This window comes from Lissotriton helveticus, chromosome 5_1, assembly GCF_964261635.1.
Source record: "Lissotriton helveticus chromosome 5_1, aLisHel1.1, whole genome shotgun sequence".
Classification (NCBI taxonomy): Eukaryota; Metazoa; Chordata; class Amphibia; order Caudata; family Salamandridae; genus Lissotriton; species Lissotriton helveticus.
The window spans coordinates 523,231,294-523,250,412 of record NC_136065.1 but is presented as its reverse complement, the minus strand read 5'-3'; the positions used below and the strand labels follow the sequence as shown (position 1 = coordinate 523,250,412).

General features: G+C 43.9%; 1 protein-coding gene across 5 annotated transcripts in view; it reads left to right on the top strand.

Annotated features, from left to right (window-relative positions):
• ATP13A2 (ATPase cation transporting 13A2) overlaps positions 1-19,119 on the top strand; it is an 861,654-nt gene that overhangs the window by 701,696 nt on the left and 140,839 nt on the right. For all 5 annotated transcript variants that reach the window (XM_078642867.1, XM_078642866.1, XM_078642870.1 and 2 more), the window contains 2 exons: positions 1,289-1,445; positions 2,174-2,294. In XM_078642867.1, the coding sequence (XP_078498993.1) occupies positions 1,289-1,445; positions 2,174-2,294 (278 nt within the window). The remainder of the gene's footprint in view (positions 1-1,288; positions 1,446-2,173; positions 2,295-19,119) is intronic.

The window sequence follows — 19,119 nt, the reverse complement described above, 5'->3', positions numbered from 1 at the left end:
AGCAGACCCTGACCAGACTTCCATTGCCTGGTCCAGACTGTCTATGGTGCACCATGGTTCCCACAAATACTTGCTTCGGCACACCACCAGCCTCCAATGTTACATCCCGCTACAAGTACCTCTTTCAAGAGGCCCCTACCATGTGGGGGTCGAAGCACTTGGGGCATCAGTGGATTCTAACATGATTACAGATATTTTGTATCTTCTGTTCAAATTATAAGTTGAGTTGAAGTCTTTGTCCTGGTGCATAGTTGACTAAGGCAAGAGTCACAACGGGTATTGTGACTCAAAACTTATTTCAAGAATACCAAATTACAAACATCCAGGATACAAACAGGTGGTTACATGGTAAGTAACATTTTGCTTTTGTCCCAGAAATCCTGAAGTGAACATGCCATTGAACTCGTCCTAAACAGTCTTCCACACAGGATGCGTTCGATCAATCTCCCAAACGCTGATTGGACCTTTAGCACAAGCTCTTTGTCGGAGCCATAAACTAGTGTGAGGTTTTTGGCTCTTTAATATCACACCAAGCCATTTTAGGCTAGACCAGTGGAATGGCACCAAGATGCGTCTTCCTTAAAGAAAGCATGTGAGGAAATAAGGAAAGATGTTGTTAGTACCCCCTAGTACTACCTTCCTCTTTAGGTGTATGCTGGTTGATTACTGTTTTAATCAGAGAGGCAACATACAAGGCATGACTACAAACAGTAGTGGATCCCCAGTATCTCCCTTATCAGTCTACCATCAATTTTAACTGCAAGACTGGTTCTTTGCATGATCGTCCATTCACAATTTCTACATGCTTCAGCCTCCTGCTCCCTCATTACCCGTTCTGCTGCATTCTTGTCTCTCCTTCATCCTTCCAAACACATCAGCCTGATGATTAAAGTTGACTACACGCATTGCATTATCGTTCCCCTGGTTGACCTGCTTGCTCAGTGCCTCTTTCCTATGATTTCCTCTTTCCAGATACCTCCTTTATCTCCCCTGTCACCATCAGACATGGACTGACTGACAGTGAATCAGATTTCCAAACAATCCGGTAGGTCTCACAGGTGGTAGGATTGCGTAGGAATGAGTTGCGAAGTTTATTCAGATATAACTAACTCTAACTGCACCATATAAATGAAACAATTTCATAGCAGACAGTGTGGCATCGACCACTGTTTTTGCTTGCGATTCTTATACTGGCCAGTGTCTTATAGCTGCTTCCCTATATCGCCCAACCCCATGAAAGCGTTGAACTCATTATTACCATTTTCTTTACTTACCTCCCCTACCACAGGGGCATACAATCCAGATTGGGGTCCTACGTCGCTTCCCGTTCTCCTCTGCCTTGCAGAGGATGAGTGTTGTCGTCCGTTGCGCTGGTGGCACCGGCACTGATGTCTACATGAAGGGAGCTCCTGAATTGGTGGCCAGCCTCTGCAGCAGTGAGACAGGTAATGCTCAGAGACTCATGGTGTTGCCAGAGGCAGTAAGGGGTATTCCTGTGTCCCAGCTGTAATCCTTCTGGTTCACTCACTGCACCATCACCATGGCTTTTGGTAAATTAAATCTCTGTATTCTACCACAAAGAATTGTATTCTTGCTTCACAAGGTGTCCTTCAATGCCCTACCTGCTTTTACATTATCTCTGAAAATTACAGTGGGGAGCATTTGTAGGTGTGGCATTCAGATCTTAAAATAGTTACCAGAGTGACCTGCCCACCATTAAACTTTTGTTTGCTGTACTTGATGAGGTAAACATATATTCTCAGCCATGGACATCAAGTGAAATCTAACTGTAAGTTTAGTTTAATAAATGCAAGATGTTTAACCCCTTCGATGCTTATGACGGAACGGTTCCGTCATGAGCGTCGGTTGAGCTGTGCTCATGACGGAACAGTTCCGTCATGACTCCGCCCGCGCAAGGCGGAGTCAGCATGGGCGGGGAATTCGCGCCGCACGCATGCGGTTAATATGTATGAATATCTTTATACTCCTAAATAGATATGTACAGTTTTACCTGTTGCACCTTGTGTGCCACTTCACCCCTTCCCCCAAAAATTAATTTCTGTAGATGTCATTGTAGGAGCTGGATGTAATTTGCATGAATGCTACAGGCTTGAAGGTGAAACAGATGCAGGCAGAGTGCTGTGCTTTTCTGATTCATCTGTTTCCCCAACAGTTCCCGCTGACTTCTCTGAGATGCTACGACACTACACAAAGGATGGATTCCGTGTCTTGGGCTTTGCGTACAAGCCATTGAGCACAAACATAACCTTTGAAGAGGCGCAACAGCTTAGCAGGTACCAATAGCACTTGAACATGGCTGATGTAGCTCTTTATCTCAGTCATGCTTAGGTTTTCTTAGAATTCAAAAACAATACATTTTTTCTTTATTCAAGTGGGCATTGATAGTGCTACAAAGGAATAGTAGATAGGAGGCATAATAGAGACCAGCAGTGGGTTAAGGCAGACTCCACAAGAGACAGAATATGGGTACTGATGTTAGAAGAGGCCAGCTGGGATTGAACATTGATGACCAAAGGGACATCATGGGCTCCACAGGCGAAAAGCAGTCAAGCACAACTTAAACCAGAGACAACCAAGGAATTGACAGTGATATAAGAAACAATGAGGAACTTGCAACTATATAAAAAATAAAATTAACAAAAAACAAGTAGATAGCGGGCATAGATATGAGATACAAACAAGAAGTGTACTCTGATATCACAAGGAACGATTGGGCAGGGAACCCAGACTTACCCATTAGTGAGTGGGAATTATTTCTTCCAAAAAAAACCTGTGAGTTAGCATTGACATCATAAGAGATGTGAGTGAGTGACTACTAAAGTGGCACAAGGCAGACATTTGATGGCGAATCATGGAGAAATGAGTAATTTGATAAGAGAAGTAGGGACCTACGTACTCCTAACTTGGGTGGGGTAAGTGGTGTCAACGTCCTGCCTGGTTGAATCTAGAAAACTATAAACTTCGGAAAACTAGGCAAGATTGTGCAAGAGGTAATTTGTATTTACCATTCAAGATTTGAAATAAAATAATGGTGAAAATAAGTATGACAGAAAAGGGAAATACACTACAAGATTTTAATTTGTAAGGGTTTTCATTGATAACTGATCTACAAAAGCTACGTACTGTAATGTCCATCTGACTCCTCCAGTTCAAGGTATGCACAGTTTTTGTCAGGTGCCAGAAAGCCTATGATACCCTGTTCTGTTAACAAAGCAGTGGCTTACAATGAATTTAATTTGTGAATCAACACAATCTTCACTTAAGAAGGAAAACAGTTATGATTAATAAATAGGTATGAAGGAAAGCAATGCAACTTTTAAATGTACCCAGAAATCTCTAATTAGGGATATGGGATATTTTGTAGCACTCCAAATTTTAGATCACCTTTACTCTGGGGAATTGTTTTCAAAAAAATGTTTGTGCACACTGACTTACATTTGGCAAACAAAAATATAGAAATTCAAAAACGAATGAGAATGTTTTACTAACCTGCATTCCCACACTTCTCCCCCCAAAAGAAGGTGTACCCCACTTGCCTGGGTGTACCAGTTGCTTAGGATAGATAAGATCCACAAACACTACATTAACATGTCTAGCTTCTTATTTTTAATTATATTGATTGTTGGGATGGGTAGCTGTGGTATTTTTTGCAAAAGGTCTATTGGCATACAGGGTAACCATGTCTCGCCATTCTATAAGGGGAAAGTTCCAGAATGTCTGCAGATCAACAGAAGTCAAGCCATCATGCATTCCCAACCATCTATCAACCATCTATCAATACAACCAGTACCCCACTTGTGCGGGTCACAACAGCGACCATGTGAAGTGAAAGTAGTGTCAATGTAGTCTTTGAATAATTACAATTGTGGTCCACTCCTGTGGGGGCCCTTTAGGCCCACCCACATAAGTGGTGTGCCCTTGTACTTTGGAGAAATTGTTGAGCCCAGTATGGGAAGTGCCCCCGTTGGCCCATGCCAAGGGGGGCACTTCCCATGATAATTCCGCTTGTGGTCCAGTTGTGTACATTCTGGCTTCGGTATCACCCTCCTTGGGCGATAAATGAGCCAGAATCCACTAGGAAGTGGTCACCATCCACCAATTTGAGGCCATGTCAGTAGCACCCAGGTGGTTTCAACAACGACTCAAGAAGAAAACTAGACGTGCTAGTACATTCTGTGGCTGCAATATGTCCCCAGAGTAATTTTTGTATGATGTGTAGCTGTAGATACACATGCTGCACACCCTCCTGCCATCTGGTGTTGGGCTTGAAAGTGTGCAATTTGTTTTACTCTGAAAATGTTCTCGAGTCACAAGTTATGGTAACTCTATCTATTATTGGTAATGCACATGGATCCAATGTTAGATTGTTTCTTTCCGTCAACTGGTTTGGATGTTTATCCTGTGAGCACTGGGTCGATGCCGTGTGCTGTCCCATCATTGGTACCTCTCGGTCCTTCCACCACGATTTGCGTGAACAATCTTCCTTCTGCTTCAACCATGGTGACCTCCATTGATGTCGCCGGCCCAGTTCCTTCCATCGCACCCCTCATGTCTCTTGCTATTCTCTTCCCGGGTAATTACAAAAAGGGGGTGGTGATGGACAGAGTATCTGAGTTAATCAGAACACTCCTACCCAGTCAACAGATCAAGGCCTGATCCATCACCGTTTTTTAGCTCACTGCACCATCCCAGTTCAGAACCTGGCTATATGCAAATCAGTCTGTCCCTGGCCCAGTGCATCATGGGAACAGGGCAGACCAAACTACCAAGCCAATTCTTCACTGGAAAGGAAACAAGCTTCCGGGGACCGGTTTCTGGCATTACAGCCGTCTTCGGCCCGGCTTGCTTGAATCCTGATGGTGCAATGAGCAAGGGACTCATGTCTGAGCATACCCTTCCACACTCATGGTGGCCAAAATAATTACAAAAAGGGGGTGGTGATGGACAGAGTATCTGAGTTAATCAGAACACTCCTACCCAGTCAACAGATCAAGGCCTGATCCATCACCGTTTTTTAGCTCACTGCACCATCCCAGTTCAGAACCTGGCTATATGCAAATCAGTCTGTCCCTGGCCCAGTGCATCATGGGAACAGGGCAGACCAAACTACCAAGCCAATTCTTCACTGGAAAGGAAACAAGCTTCCGGGGACCGGTTTCTGGCATTACAGCCGTCTTCGGCCCGGCTTGCTTGAATCCTGATGGTGCAATGAGCAAGGGACTCATGTCTGAGCATACCCTTCCACACTCATGGTGGCCAAAATAATTACAAAAAGGGGGTGGTGATGGACAGAGTATCTGAGTTAATCAGAACACTCCTACCCAGTCAACAGATCAAGGCCTGATCCATCACCGTTTTTTAGCTCACTGCACCATCCCAGTTCAGAACCTGGCTATATGCAAATCAGTCTGTCCCTGGCCCAGTGCATCATGGGAACAGGGCAGACCAAACTACCAAGCCAATTCTTCACTGGAAAGGAAACAAGCTTCCGGGGACCGGTTTCTGGCATTACAGCCGTCTTCGGCCCGGCTTGCTTGAATCCTGATGGTGCAATGAGCAAGGGACTCATGTCTGAGCATACCCTTCCACACTCATGGTGGCCAAAATAATTACAAAAAGGGGGTGGTGATGGACAGAGTATCTGAGTTAATCAGAACACTCCTACCCAGTCAACAGATCAAGGCCTGATCCATCACCGTTTTTTAGCTCACTGCACCATCCCAGTTCAGAACCTGGCTATATGCAAATCAGTCTGTCCCTGGCCCAGTGCATCATGGGAACAGGGCAGACCAAACTACCAAGCCAATTCTTCACTGGAAAGGAAACAAGCTTCCGGGGACCGGTTTCTGGCATTACAGCCGTCTTCGGCCCGGCTTGCTTGAATCCTGATGGTGCAATGAGCAAGGGACTCATGTCTGAGCATACCCTTCCACACTCATGGTGGCCAAAATAATTACAAAAAGGGGGTGGTGATGGACAGAGTATCTGAGTTAATCAGAACACTCCTACCCAGTCAACAGATCAAGGCCTGATCCATCACCGTTTTTTAGCTCACTGCACCATCCCAGTTCAGAACCTGGCTATATGCAAATCAGTCTGTCCCTGGCCCAGTGCATCATGGGAACAGGGCAGACCAAACTACCAAGCCAATTCTTCACTGGAAAGGAAACAAGCTTCCGGGGACCGGTTTCTGGCATTACAGCCGTCTTCGGCCCGGCTTGCTTGAATCCTGATGGTGCAATGAGCAAGGGACTCATGTCTGAGCATACCCTTCCACACTCATGGTGGCCAAAATAATTACAAAAAGGGGGTGGTGATGGACAGAGTATCTGAGTTAATCAGAACACTCCTACCCAGTCAACAGATCAAGGCCTGATCCATCACCGTTTTTTAGCTCACTGCACCATCCCAGTTCAGAACCTGGCTATATGCAAATCAGTCTGTCCCTGGCCCAGTGCATCATGGGAACAGGGCAGACCAAACTACCAAGCCAATTCTTCACTGGAAAGGAAACAAGCTTCCGGGGACCGGTTTCTGGCATTACAGCCGTCTTCGGCCCGGCTTGCTTGAATCCTGATGGTGCAATGAGCAAGGGACTCATGTCTGAGCATACCCTTCCACACTCATGGTGGCCAAAATAATTACAAAAAGGGGGTGGTGATGCTTCCCGGGGCCTTCTACTCCTGGTCTACCATCAAGAATGCAGCCTACATGATGGAAAGAACCCCTTTCCAGTACGGTCCACAGTGACATTTGAAATACCCCCGGACAGATCACCATCAAGGCCAAGGATCTGTGGACCCCTTCACACTCCATGGGTGAAGCCCTGGTTGGATACTGAAACCTGGTCAGTATCCTGCTCACCTCTCATCATACAAGACGATTTCCTGGTAAACAGCCTTTACAGACCAGGCTGAGCCACGCATGCCTGAACCACATGTGCCTGAACCACGCATGTCTGTACCACGCATCTGCCTTAACCACGCATATGCATGGTTAAGGTAGATAGCATCTAGTGTTAATATGTGCAGGAAGAAGAAGAGGAAGCGTCGTACCACTAAGCTCCAGGCGCAGACAGGTAAGTAGGGATGGGGCCTGGTTTTGGGGGTAGTTTTTAGGGGTGGGGGTCAGGGTAGATTTTGGATGGGGCAACGTTATAAGGCTTAGGGCAGGGGGAGGGGGATCATGGTAGTTTTAAGGACTGGCCTGGAGTTTGGGGAGAGTTTTTAGAGGTGGGGTTGGTTTTAGGGCTCAGGGTGGTGGGGTAGGGGTAGTTTTTTGGAAGGGGCATGGTTTTAGGGCCTAAGGCAGGGAGAGGGAGTCGGGGTAGTTGTTTGGGCGGTGTTCCGGGGAGTTTTTAAGGGGTCTTGGTCGTTTTTGTTAGATGGCAGGGTGTTGGGCGTCGGGCGGGAACGGGTAGTTTTAAGGGCAGGGCGGGACAGGTTTTGGGCTTCAAGGCGGGGGACGAGGGAGGGCGATCAGATTTTAGGGTTTAAGGTGGGTAGTGAGTAGCGGGGGTCGGGGTAGAGGTAACCTTTACCACGTATATCACCTTACCAATCATGATCTTACCACGAAATTGCATGGTAAAGGCATTCGTGGTTTAGACGCATTCGTGGTTAGGACGACGTAGAGGCATGCGTGGTTCAGCCTTGTGTGCCTCTGTCACACAATCCAATTTCCCTCTTCACAACACACTTAAAAATCGATAGTAAAACAATAGCGGAGTGCATTCTGCCCCTCCTGCTAGACCTGGTTCACCCAGACCAGAATGGCTTTATCCCATGCTGTAGTACCTCCCTTAACATTAGACGTCTCTAATCTACCATGGAGGAGGTGCCTTCAGAGGTGGCCCCAATCGGCATTTTGGTCACTTGACCTGGAATAGTCCTCTGAAATGCTAAACTGGGATTGTACGTATTGGGTCCTACAGTGCTTTGGATTCAGCCTGCAACCTTTAGGCTGAATCCTACAGCTTTACTCTAACCCCATGGCAGGAGGCAAAACTGAACAGCATATATCAAGCCCCTCCCCAGTGGCCAGGGTCATTTGGCAGGGGTTCCCCTTATCACCCTTACTATTTGCTCTGCCCCTTGAACCGTTGGAGACCAAGATAGGGGAGTGTAGCCATAATTGAGGTATACCTATAAAAGACCAAACCTTTGTCATTTCCTGATCTGCAGGCAACATAATTATCCATCTTTGAGACTTTCATGATAATCTAACCCCTCTGACCTCTAAAGTAAAGGTAATTGACTGACTGTCTGGGATATAATCTGGGATATAAGTTAATTATAATAAAGGCCCTTCATAGATAATCTGACAAAGGAGAAGTTCATATGGGTGTTGGTATCTTATTATGGGCACCCACATTTTCTAATACCTAGATATTCAAATAGACAACAAACAGGCGGACCTTCATGACGGCAACCTGAGTAAGGCTATTAGATTGTTCAGTTCACAGAACTCATTCTGGCTCACCACCTATCCATTGTCTATGCTGGACCACATAGCCCTGTTGAAAATTATGATGTTGCTCAGCCTTCTTTATTCTTATTTTTTTAACTAATCTCCCGATTCTTGTGTGCCCTCGAAAGTTCTGTGAACTGGACTCCCTTCTACTGGACTTTATATGAGGGGAAGGAAGCAGAAGAATAACATTGTCCAAGGTCCAGCTCCCAACTACATGGTTTCAGAATAAGAGCACCAGATTCTTCCCAATATTACCTACCAACACAACTCCAGTGGGTAGCACGTTGGTTAGCTGCCCTTCATCAATGGGAATCCGGATTCATGTTTGCACAGCTGTAAGAGAGGCATCTTCATGGCCTAGTATTGCCCAGGTCTACCAGTCGTCGTCCCCATTTGCTCCTTGTGAACACAGCCCTAGGTTGCTTGCAGCAGGGATTCCCCTACACCAATACCCGGCACCATTATTCCCCAGTGGATAACTCATGGCGCTGCCGCTTGGAAACTGTATTCTTGCAAGTAGTGCATTAGCGGTCAGGGTGGCGGCTGGGCATACTAGACTTGGAGGATCTATTTTCAGGCTGAGTCCCTCTGAGGATCTCGGAGCTACAAGAACAGCACCCCTAGCTTGGGGGAGCGTTTCTGATCTATGGCGCTATTAGGCAAGCCCTGACCACACAGTGGGATATTAGAAGTCTAAAACCTGCCACCAACCCCCTTCTACATACATTACACACCATAGGGCATGGCAGGCTCCTGTTCATATGGTGGTACAAGGCATTTCAACGAGATCCCTTCTTGGCCCTCAATCAACTGAGAAATAAATGGGACAACTGATAGAGCGCGCAGGTCACCCGACCATAAATTTACCATATACACTTTGGGCCCATAAATTCAATTTATCGTATTCATTGACCAGTAACCTACACACTTCTAACAGTAACCCAGTTCCTTCCTATTTATTTCTATTGTACCCGACTTACCAATCCACTGCTACGGGTACCTATGATCACAATGGATCAGGGAGCTAGCTGTAAAAGAAAGGCAGTCACAAAATACAAAAATACCATTTACTTTATTTTCTGTGCACTCATAGAATAACCAGAGACACGAGACGTTTTTAAAATCTTTATCTAGTCTTCATCGAGATCAGAGAGTAAGATGTTTACAGCAATTAAACTGTCAATAACTAAAATTATAAAGAGCACGTATCCAAATAGAAAGTAAATAAGACCAACCATTTATAAGTCTAAAGGAAGGTAAGAACAGGGAACATGCTAGTAAGCAGTTTCAGATTTTAGACTTGATATGTAGTAACTAAAGGACGGGGAAAATAAGGAACATACTAAAATGTCACAGTTGAATTACCCCTAGAAGGTGGGTACGGAAAAGAACTTTAAATTGTACTACGGAAATTCTGAGATACCATGTAACTATAGGGAAGCTAGAAATAAACCATACTAATAAGACAGTGTAATTACTTTGAATCGACTAAAGGATGGGTGAAGAAAAGGAACATCTATATTTTATGAACAATATGTAGAACAGTACTTATAGGATGGGGAAAAATTGGAACATGCTAGTATAACAACTATAATGTAGGACTTTATCATTTGTCAGCAAAGGGAGGTAAGAAAAAGGAATAAAAGGCAAGTACAATTTTATTCAAAGCAAGAAAATAGAGAATAAAAAATGAATGGGTTCCCTCAGATTTATATTTACCTAGAATGGTGTGGAGACCAACCCTGGCCACGGGTCAGTTAAGCACAGGATAAACCCAAGAAACGACAGTCGCCAGTAGGCCACCAGGTGCTGTATAGACCCCAGGACAGGACAGGAAGACCAGATTAGGATCAGGACAGGACCACCAAGGTAAGACCAGCACCCGCAGTTTGGAAGCAACGCCTGCGCTCCACCCTCACTGCAGCTATCAGTCAGAACCCCGATTGGGTTATCGAATTTCCCAGCAAAGTGCTCCGCCAGCACTTAAGGTTTCCCAAAACCCCCCTGGGTCTCTGGAAATTTCGGACAGAGTGCTCCGCAGCACCTCTGTTTCAGGATCAGCTATTGTTCAAGACTCATGCAAGTTGCAGCTACAGCTTTCAAACACCCAGGTAATCCAGCTGCTTCTGGGTCCAATGTGGAAGAAAAGTATGCCACTGGACGTCGAGTCAAACCTTGAATTTGGGTCAGGACTGAGAGTGCACAATTGTCTCGTGTGTCACAGAACAGTGCAAAATCTTTCGAGTAATCAGGCATTCCTAAGGCAGGAGCAGTACAGAGACATTCTCGTAATTTTATAAAAGCTGTCATGCTTTCGTCATCCCACTCCACTGGGTCCTTTGCTCCTTTCTTTGTCATTTTTATCAATGGTCTAGCTAGGACTTCAAATCCCACAATCCACTGCCTACAGTATCCTACAACTCCAAGGAACATTCTGATTTCCTTCTGGGTATTTGGCAATTCCATGTTTCGAATTATCCTGATTCTTTCTGTGGTGACTTTCCTGATACCTCTCTCTATCTGGTGCCCCAGTTATTTCACTGATGTGGTACAGAACTGCAGCTTTTCCGGTGATATTTTGTCCTACCTCACCTAAATGGTTCAGCAAGGCAATTGTGTCAGTCACACAGTCTCTTCGACTTTTAGACGCCACCAAGAGGTCGTCTATGTACTGCACCAAAACTGATTAGGGTTTCAAGGCACTTTTTCAGAATCTGATTAAAAATTGAGGGGCTTTCTGTATACCCCCGAGGGACGCGATTCCAGACATACACGTGACTGTCAAACTCAAATGAGAAAAGAAATTTGCTGTCTGGATGCAATGGGATTGAAAAGAATGCATGGCATAAGTCAATGACGCTAACATTCATTGGAATTTGGTATAGAATCACTGCAGGGTTTGGCACGACAGGACAACAAGGAACCACAATTTTGTTAACCTTGCGCAGGTCCTGTACTACCCTGTACTTACCGCTAGGTTTATTGATTCCAATTATGGGCGAATTGCATGGACTGCTCATCACTTCTTGTATGATTTTGGCTTCAAACAATCTTTTTATTTCAGTGGCAACCCCGGCTTTCACCTCTGCACTCATTTTGTACTGTTTAATATTTGGGTATACTGCATTTTCTTTTATGGCTATTTTAATTGGGTCAACATTTTCCATTAATCCTACATCTTTTCCAGTAAAATCCCTTACTTCGGGTTTCACTGTTTCTTGGAGCTCTTCAGGTAAGTCTTTTATTGTCAGTCTTTTAATTTCTGAGTCGGGTCTTGCTAGCATTAATTTGTATATTCCATCTTCGTCTGGGGTTTGAATTTCAACGCCATTTGGTGTGCAAAAGATAGTGCAGTTCATTTTACACAGCAAATCTCGTCCTAGCAGGTTTACAGGACTGGAGTCGCAAACAACAAATCTATGCATCTCTTTAAAATTTTCAATTGTAATCTCCATGGGTTTTGTAACTGGGGTACTAATTAGCTGATTAGAAACGCCAACTACCCGGATTGCTTCTCCCAAGAGGGGTAGGTTTGGAACGTCTGCTGTTCTCACAGTAGAACGGGTGGCACCAGTGTCCAACAGAAAGGTGACGTAATTTCCTTCAACGTTTCCTTCAATGTATGGCCCTGTCTGGTCCACCGGCAAGGAGGCGCCAAGTACGCACTCCTCGTCCTCCCCCCTCAGGCACCGTCAGTAGGTGTCATCACAGAGAAACGTATCATTTAACAGAAATTGTGAAGTTGCTGCATTTTTATTCTCCCTTCCTTCCCACACTTCGGTGTCTTCACCCTGTTGTGCTTTGCTCCTATAATTTTGTCTAGGTGCACGAGGCAACTGATTCTGCTTTAACTGTTGCTGGGTCTTCCGTGGTTTCTCATTCTGCGTCTGTGGATTTAAATCATGTATTTGTACATTACCATTCTGTACAGCTGGACACTCGTCTCTCCAGTGACCTATTTGTCCGCACCCGTGACAGGGGAACTTCTTTTTGGCCCCCTCTCGGCTCATCTTTACTCTGGGCTTTCCCCCACCCCCGGGGCCTTGATTCTGATTACTGGTCAATTTATTTAACTGCTGTTCTTGGTGTTCTGCTAATTTTACCTGTGCCCACATGACTTTTTCTTTTAATTCCTTCCGTTTATCTGCCAAATCATCCTCGCAATATTTAGCATATTTCAGGACTTCATCAATTGGTTTAGACTGCCAACAGATTTTATTGTCTTTGATCCTCTGTGAAATCTTAGGCCTTAATCCTAGCACAAATCTGTAAATGAAGTGGGTCATGTCTTTCATCTCGATGTTGTCTAGACCACTGTACTGTAGTGTAGTTCCTATATTCCCAATAGGCTCTGCGCATTGGAATAATATATTCAGCAGTGTAGACGTAGGACTGAGTTCGACTAGGTCTCTACTGACTATATTAGACTTAAGTTTTTGCCAGCTAGCTCAGAGGTCACTAGAAACTTTCTCGAATAAACGAGGAGGAGTTTAACCTCCCTGGATAGACAAGAAGGGATTAGCTTCTGACAACCATATAACATGACAACTTTACTCCCTCAGAATAAGAGTGTATCTCTAGAGTCGTGTGAAAACAATAGACAGCTATTTCACTCAGTCAAGTGTGCATACTTAGTTTCACCAGAGTGCAGAGAAAAGAGAGACGGGCATTTTCAATAAAAGGTTGTTATTTATTGAGCAGTCTTCTCTCATACAAGAGAAATGAATTGCCACAATTGCAATACTCATAGTAAAGTAAAGTGTGTACAGTAAAAGGAGGATTAAGAAATAATACTGTAAAAGCATTGATATGGTTTCTTAGCCATAAGATACTTTAAAATAGATGAAATATATACATACTTATATACATTGACTAACGTGCTCAACTGGTGCTTCTAAATACGCCTACCCCGGTGTACCTGACCTAAGCCTAATACGTGGGAAGGAGTAAGTAAGTAGCAGTTTAAGTTAAGTTTGTTTTGCCAAGAATCTGAGTCAAGAATTCTCTCTAAGGTTTTAGTCAGCTCCGTACCTGGGTATTAGAAAGCAGGAGGTCTTGTATTTCTCTCTCAGGACTCGATATCCCAGTAACCCGCCAAGGTATCTGGAAACACCGGAGCTGGATTTCTCGGCAGGAGAAAAGACAGCGTCTCTCTCAGTGCGTCAAAAGGGAGGGGCAGCGTCCGCGGGCTCTCGCATCAGCTGGGCTCTCGGGCAAGTAGATAGCTGCTCTGCTCCAAAACTACCACCGTGTTTGCTTAAGGCAACGTTGGTATATTTATACCTGAAAGGTGCCGGGTTTGACGTAAGGTTGGACATAAGACGTCAATAAAGATGTCACTAAGAACTGGCCGTTCTTACAGTGCTTTACAGGAGTTCTAGGATGAAATCAAAACAAAAGCAAGGGGGATTTCCCAGGTTGCTGGAGGTTTGGTTTGTTTAGAGAACTCGTTGTGCTTTCTAGGAGTCTGGGGAAGTAGCCTTGCTTAATATTGATTATAACCGAACAAGGGCATAAAATAGAAATATCGATTTAGGCTCCTGGATAAAAACACAATAGTACGTCTTGAACACCTGTAACAATCGTTCATAATAGGAGTGCACAGTTTCATCTCTATTCTGGGTAGTTCTGTCTATTCGAGTCCAATCAGTTTCATTTGCAGGCACCTTTCCTTTCAGATACAACATTACCTGATTGTACTTTTTCATTACTTCTGCTGAAGTTGCCCCTGTGTTTGGATCTCTTGGGTATTCCTCACTAGGCCAATCAATAGCAATTTTACATTCTGTCCACAGATCTACAGGCACTACAATGTCGAAGAACCCATCTAAATCTTTCCAGAGAGACTTCTGGACCTTCACAAATCTCTCGACCTGTCTGTACCAATCTACAGGTTTTTCTCGTAGTTTTGGGAAGTCATTAATAAAAGACACAATATCTTGTCTGGACCATGGAACAAGCACATACTTTCCACCTGGCACTTCTCGCATAGGATACAATTTTTCTGCCTTGTCTGCTTCTTGTAACACGTATTCAGATGTCATTTGCTTTGATCTATTATCTTCCTTTTTCTTGGCCCACCTGGCCTTCCATTTATCTAAGTCTCCCCATTTTTGTAACAGATTTATCAATTCTCTAATCTGTACCTTCTTTCCTGACACATTCATGTTTTCCAAATCCTTGTCTGTGAATTCTGCTCGGTAGGGTTTTTGTAAGACTTTCGATTTGCTAACATCTATTCCCATACTAGCCGCAGTGTCCATTAATTTCTCATGATATATTCTGGTATTTCGGGTTAGACTTCTACAAATGAATAACAATTCCTCCTCCGTCAGGGTGTTCAGTCTGTCCAACCGCATATTTCCAGCTGATAGTTCTTCAATTTCTATTCTTAGTTTGTAAATATCTAATGGTTTCGGCTGAGGATTTTGTTTTTCTAATTCCCAGCTCCATCTTTCAATTTCTTCAGGAGTCACTACTGTGACATTTCTAGTACCTGAAGTTGATCCCATTTGAATTTCTCTCGAAGTGAAAGGAGTGTTCTTTTTCTTTCCGGTTCCCTTACTGGTAAATCCATCAAGGAAATCACAGACTCACATTCACTTGCCTGATCATCTACAATCGATGGCTCTTTTCTCGGCTGTATTACAGTTGGGGTAATAACCGGAGTCCTTGGACTCCCCTGTATCCCCGTACAAAGGAACAACTGGTCCAATAGTTACTGGAATTGTCAAAGCTTCAGGACTTGTATTTAGTTGGGAGATTTTCTGGATTAATTCTGTTCTTTGTTTGGCTAGAACCTCTCGCTCTCTATCCTGTAATACCTTTCCCAGGGTTGTTTTGTGCAAGATTTGCGGAGTCAGGGTTGGAGTATAATTTGGGGCAGTCGGATGTGTCATACTTGGTCCTTCACCATAATTAGGTTTTAGGAAGGGGTTTCCTGTACTCAAAGGTCTTGCCTCCTCCCGATATGGAGGTCATAGGCAGGTATCTCTTGCATCTAAGGATCTTGATCCCTCCTGGTAAGGTGGTCTTAGGCAAGTATCTCCTACACTTGAGGATCTAGGTCCTTCATTATAAGGTGGTGGATTCTTCATTAATAATTCCTCCAAATAATCATCATCTGAATCCCCACAGGTCATCAAATGCTTTGTTTTCTCTGTCTTTTTCTCTCACATGGGTGCTTCTAGGGCTATTACAGGGTACAATCCTTCTACCATCATATCCTGTCTCCATTTTTTCATTCTGTTCCCTCGGGTCTCTTTATTTACTTTTGGGTACCATTTTGTCAACCCCTTGTCCATTCTGGGCCTATCTCGCTCAAAAGCCTCTATCTCCCATTCTTCTAAGGCCTCATATTGCGTTAGTCTGGGTCTGGGATGTAAGTCATTCATTCGGGTCCTCAAATTGAACAGAATCCTGCTATTGAATGTACCATCTAACGGAAATGCCACGATCCCGTCATCTTTAGTATATTCCACCCAATTTTCCAACCACACACAAGAATGGTACCCTTTTTCAAACATCATAAATGATGCAGGAGTATTAGGTGGTGGAATGACAACTCCTTCTCTAGTTTTGATAGGCTTGTCTTTCTTAAAATAATTCTTCACCTTGTCTACTAAGGTCATTTTCCTCTTATTCCCGTACATAACGTTTTTACGACCTTTCCACTGATCTTTTCCGAACTCTAGATATCTTGGATCGGGTCTAGTTTCTAGATTATATGTATGCCACATATACTTTTCCGCAAGTTACTTTGTTTACAAAAATCACTTCCAATCCAAATGCGTCTTATTTTTCCGCAACTAATCAAATGCGCGATTTCAAAATAATTCAACCAATGGGTGCGCGGCGTTTCTCGCAAACGAGTTCTCACGCTCCTGTGCTCACCCCTCCTTTACAATTCTGCCTCAACTACACGCCCGCTGTCTCGACCAATACCAGCGCGGCACTGAGTGACGTCAGCACAGCTCCGCAACTGACTCCCTCCTTCACTAGGTAAGGAAAAATTCAATTTCTACCTTTTAAAGTGCAAGTGCTCTGTTTAATTCACAACGTAAACACATTTGCCACTGTACTCGAGTGTCTAGAAAGAAATGATTTGTTTCAGTGCAAGTAAACCTCTTCTATTTACTTTTCAAATACTGCGAGTAGATCCCTTCTGCCTACTCTTCACACAAGCAATAGTGAACCTGCTACTCCTTCGACTCATCCACTGTGGGATATATACTAAGCCAAACGTTTCACCAGTGACCTCCTTTGCTACCAATCAAGCTTAGATGAACCTGCTATTCCTTCCGTGTGACCCTTACTAGGTTATATCACAATAGAAGTTTGGCCAGCGAGCTCTTTGCTACCATTTATTCAAACATTTATTCAGAAAACCCTAATTAGTGCTTCCAGTTCTGCCTTACCTGCACCAATTTTCCTCAAGCCACTGACCTCACTATGGCGTGGATTCTCCTCACCACCCGCTATTCTGTCCCCGGGGATTTCCAGACAAACATATAACAATCACTAACGCGTATTATTAGTACATTTATCAATATAACAGCAAGAAAAACAATTTAAAACATTTCATAATTTCTCAAAGCAATAAAACATTTGATCAATCGATTTTAGCAGCAACATTTTCACAATTAGCAGCAAATACCCTATCTACCTATCTTAACTAGTCCTACCTAACTTTAACTAGTCCCTAACCATTTCCTCTGCTACCAGAAAATTACTGATAGAGCGCGCAGGTCACCCGACCATAAATTTACCATATACACTTTGGGGCCATAAATTCAATTTATCATATTCATTGATCGGGTAACCTACACACTTCTAACAGTAACCCAATTCCTTCCTATTTATTTCTAATGTACCCGACTTACCAACCCACTGCTACGGGTACCTATGATCACAATGGATCAGGGAGCTAGCTGTAAAAGAAAGGCAGTCGCAAAATACAAAAATACCATTTACTATATTTGCTTTGCACTCATAGAATAACCAGAGACACGAGACGTTTTCAAAATCTTTATCTGGTCTTCATCGATATCAGAGAGTAAAATGTTTACAACAATTGAACTGTCAATAACTAAAATTATAAAGAGCACGTATCCAAATAGAAAGTAAATAAGACCAGCCATTTATAAGTCTAAAGGAAGGTAAGAACAGGGAACATGCTAGTAAGCAGTTTCAGATTTTAGACTTGATATGGAGTAACTAAAGGACGGGGAAAATAAGGAACATACTAAAATGTCACATTTAAATTACCCCTAGAAGGTGGGTACGGAAAAGAACTTTAGATTGTACTACGGAAATTCTGAGATACCATGTAACTATAGGGAAGCTAGAAATAAACCATACTAATAAGACAGTGTAATTACTTTGAATCGACTAAAGGATGGGTGAAGAAAAGGAACATCTATATTTTATGAACAATATGTAGAACAGTACTTATAGGATGGGGAAAAATTGGAACATGCTAGTATAACAACTATAATGTAGGACTTTATCATTTGTCCCTCAGATTTATATTTACCTAGAACGGTGTGGAGACCAACCCTGGCCACGGGTCAGTTAAGGACAGGATAAACCCAAGAAAAGACAGTCGCCAGTAGGCCACCAGGTGCAGTATAGACCCCAGGACAGGACAGGAAGACCAGATTAGGATCAGGACAGGACCACCAAGGTAAGACCAGCACCCGCAGTTTGGAAGCAAAGCCTGCGCTCCACCCTCACTGCAGCTATCAGTCAAAACCCCGATTGGGTTATCGAATTTCCCAGCAAAGTGCTCCGCCAGCACTTAAGGTTTCCCAAAACCCCCCTGGGTCTCTGGAAATTTCGGACAGAGTGCTCCGCAGCACCTCTGTTTCAGGATCAGCTATTGAGTGCCTTGGGACAGTGACAGGTCAGCTATTCGGACAAGTCGGACAATTTCTCTAGCTAAACCTAGACTAGGTATACTGTTTTCGGGTCAGTGTATCACCCCCCAAATGTTGCAAGTGTAAGAATCCCCAATTTCGATTGGTCCAAAGAAAGGACAGGTCAACACACCAACCAGGATTTGACTTTCTCAAGCCCCAATATACATCTTTTGGGACCGCCTATTGAATTTTGGGTTCCCATGACATAGGTCCCCACCTAACAATGATATACACAGATTTTATTACAATTGTTTCAAATGCGGTACATTTCGGCTCCGTTAGCTGGGCTACAGGTCGGTTCCGAGGAGCATCTTGACTGTGGCTGCCAGCTGGTTGAGTTCCACTGGTACAAGGTTTTTCTTCCCTCTGCTAGGATGACATGCGCAGTAGGGACTTCAAAGATGGAGTTTCAAATCCCTCCCAGGCCCAAAAGATTCGCCACATGAAAAGTAAAGGAAAACAATTTAGAACACAAAACTAAAAGAGTACACTGTATACCAGGAATACCTATATGACTCCCCTTACTTTATACTAGCTATAGCATTAAGATTAGTGCAAAACGAAAAGCTGCAGGGCAAGCGTCGGCATGTGAGAACACAAAGCGGCCATTTTAAAGCTAGTGCGCAAGCGCAAAGATTTCCCACCAGAACTGCGAGTACGTCACGTCACGTGAGTGTGACCTACGCATGCGCAGAAGAGATTCCCG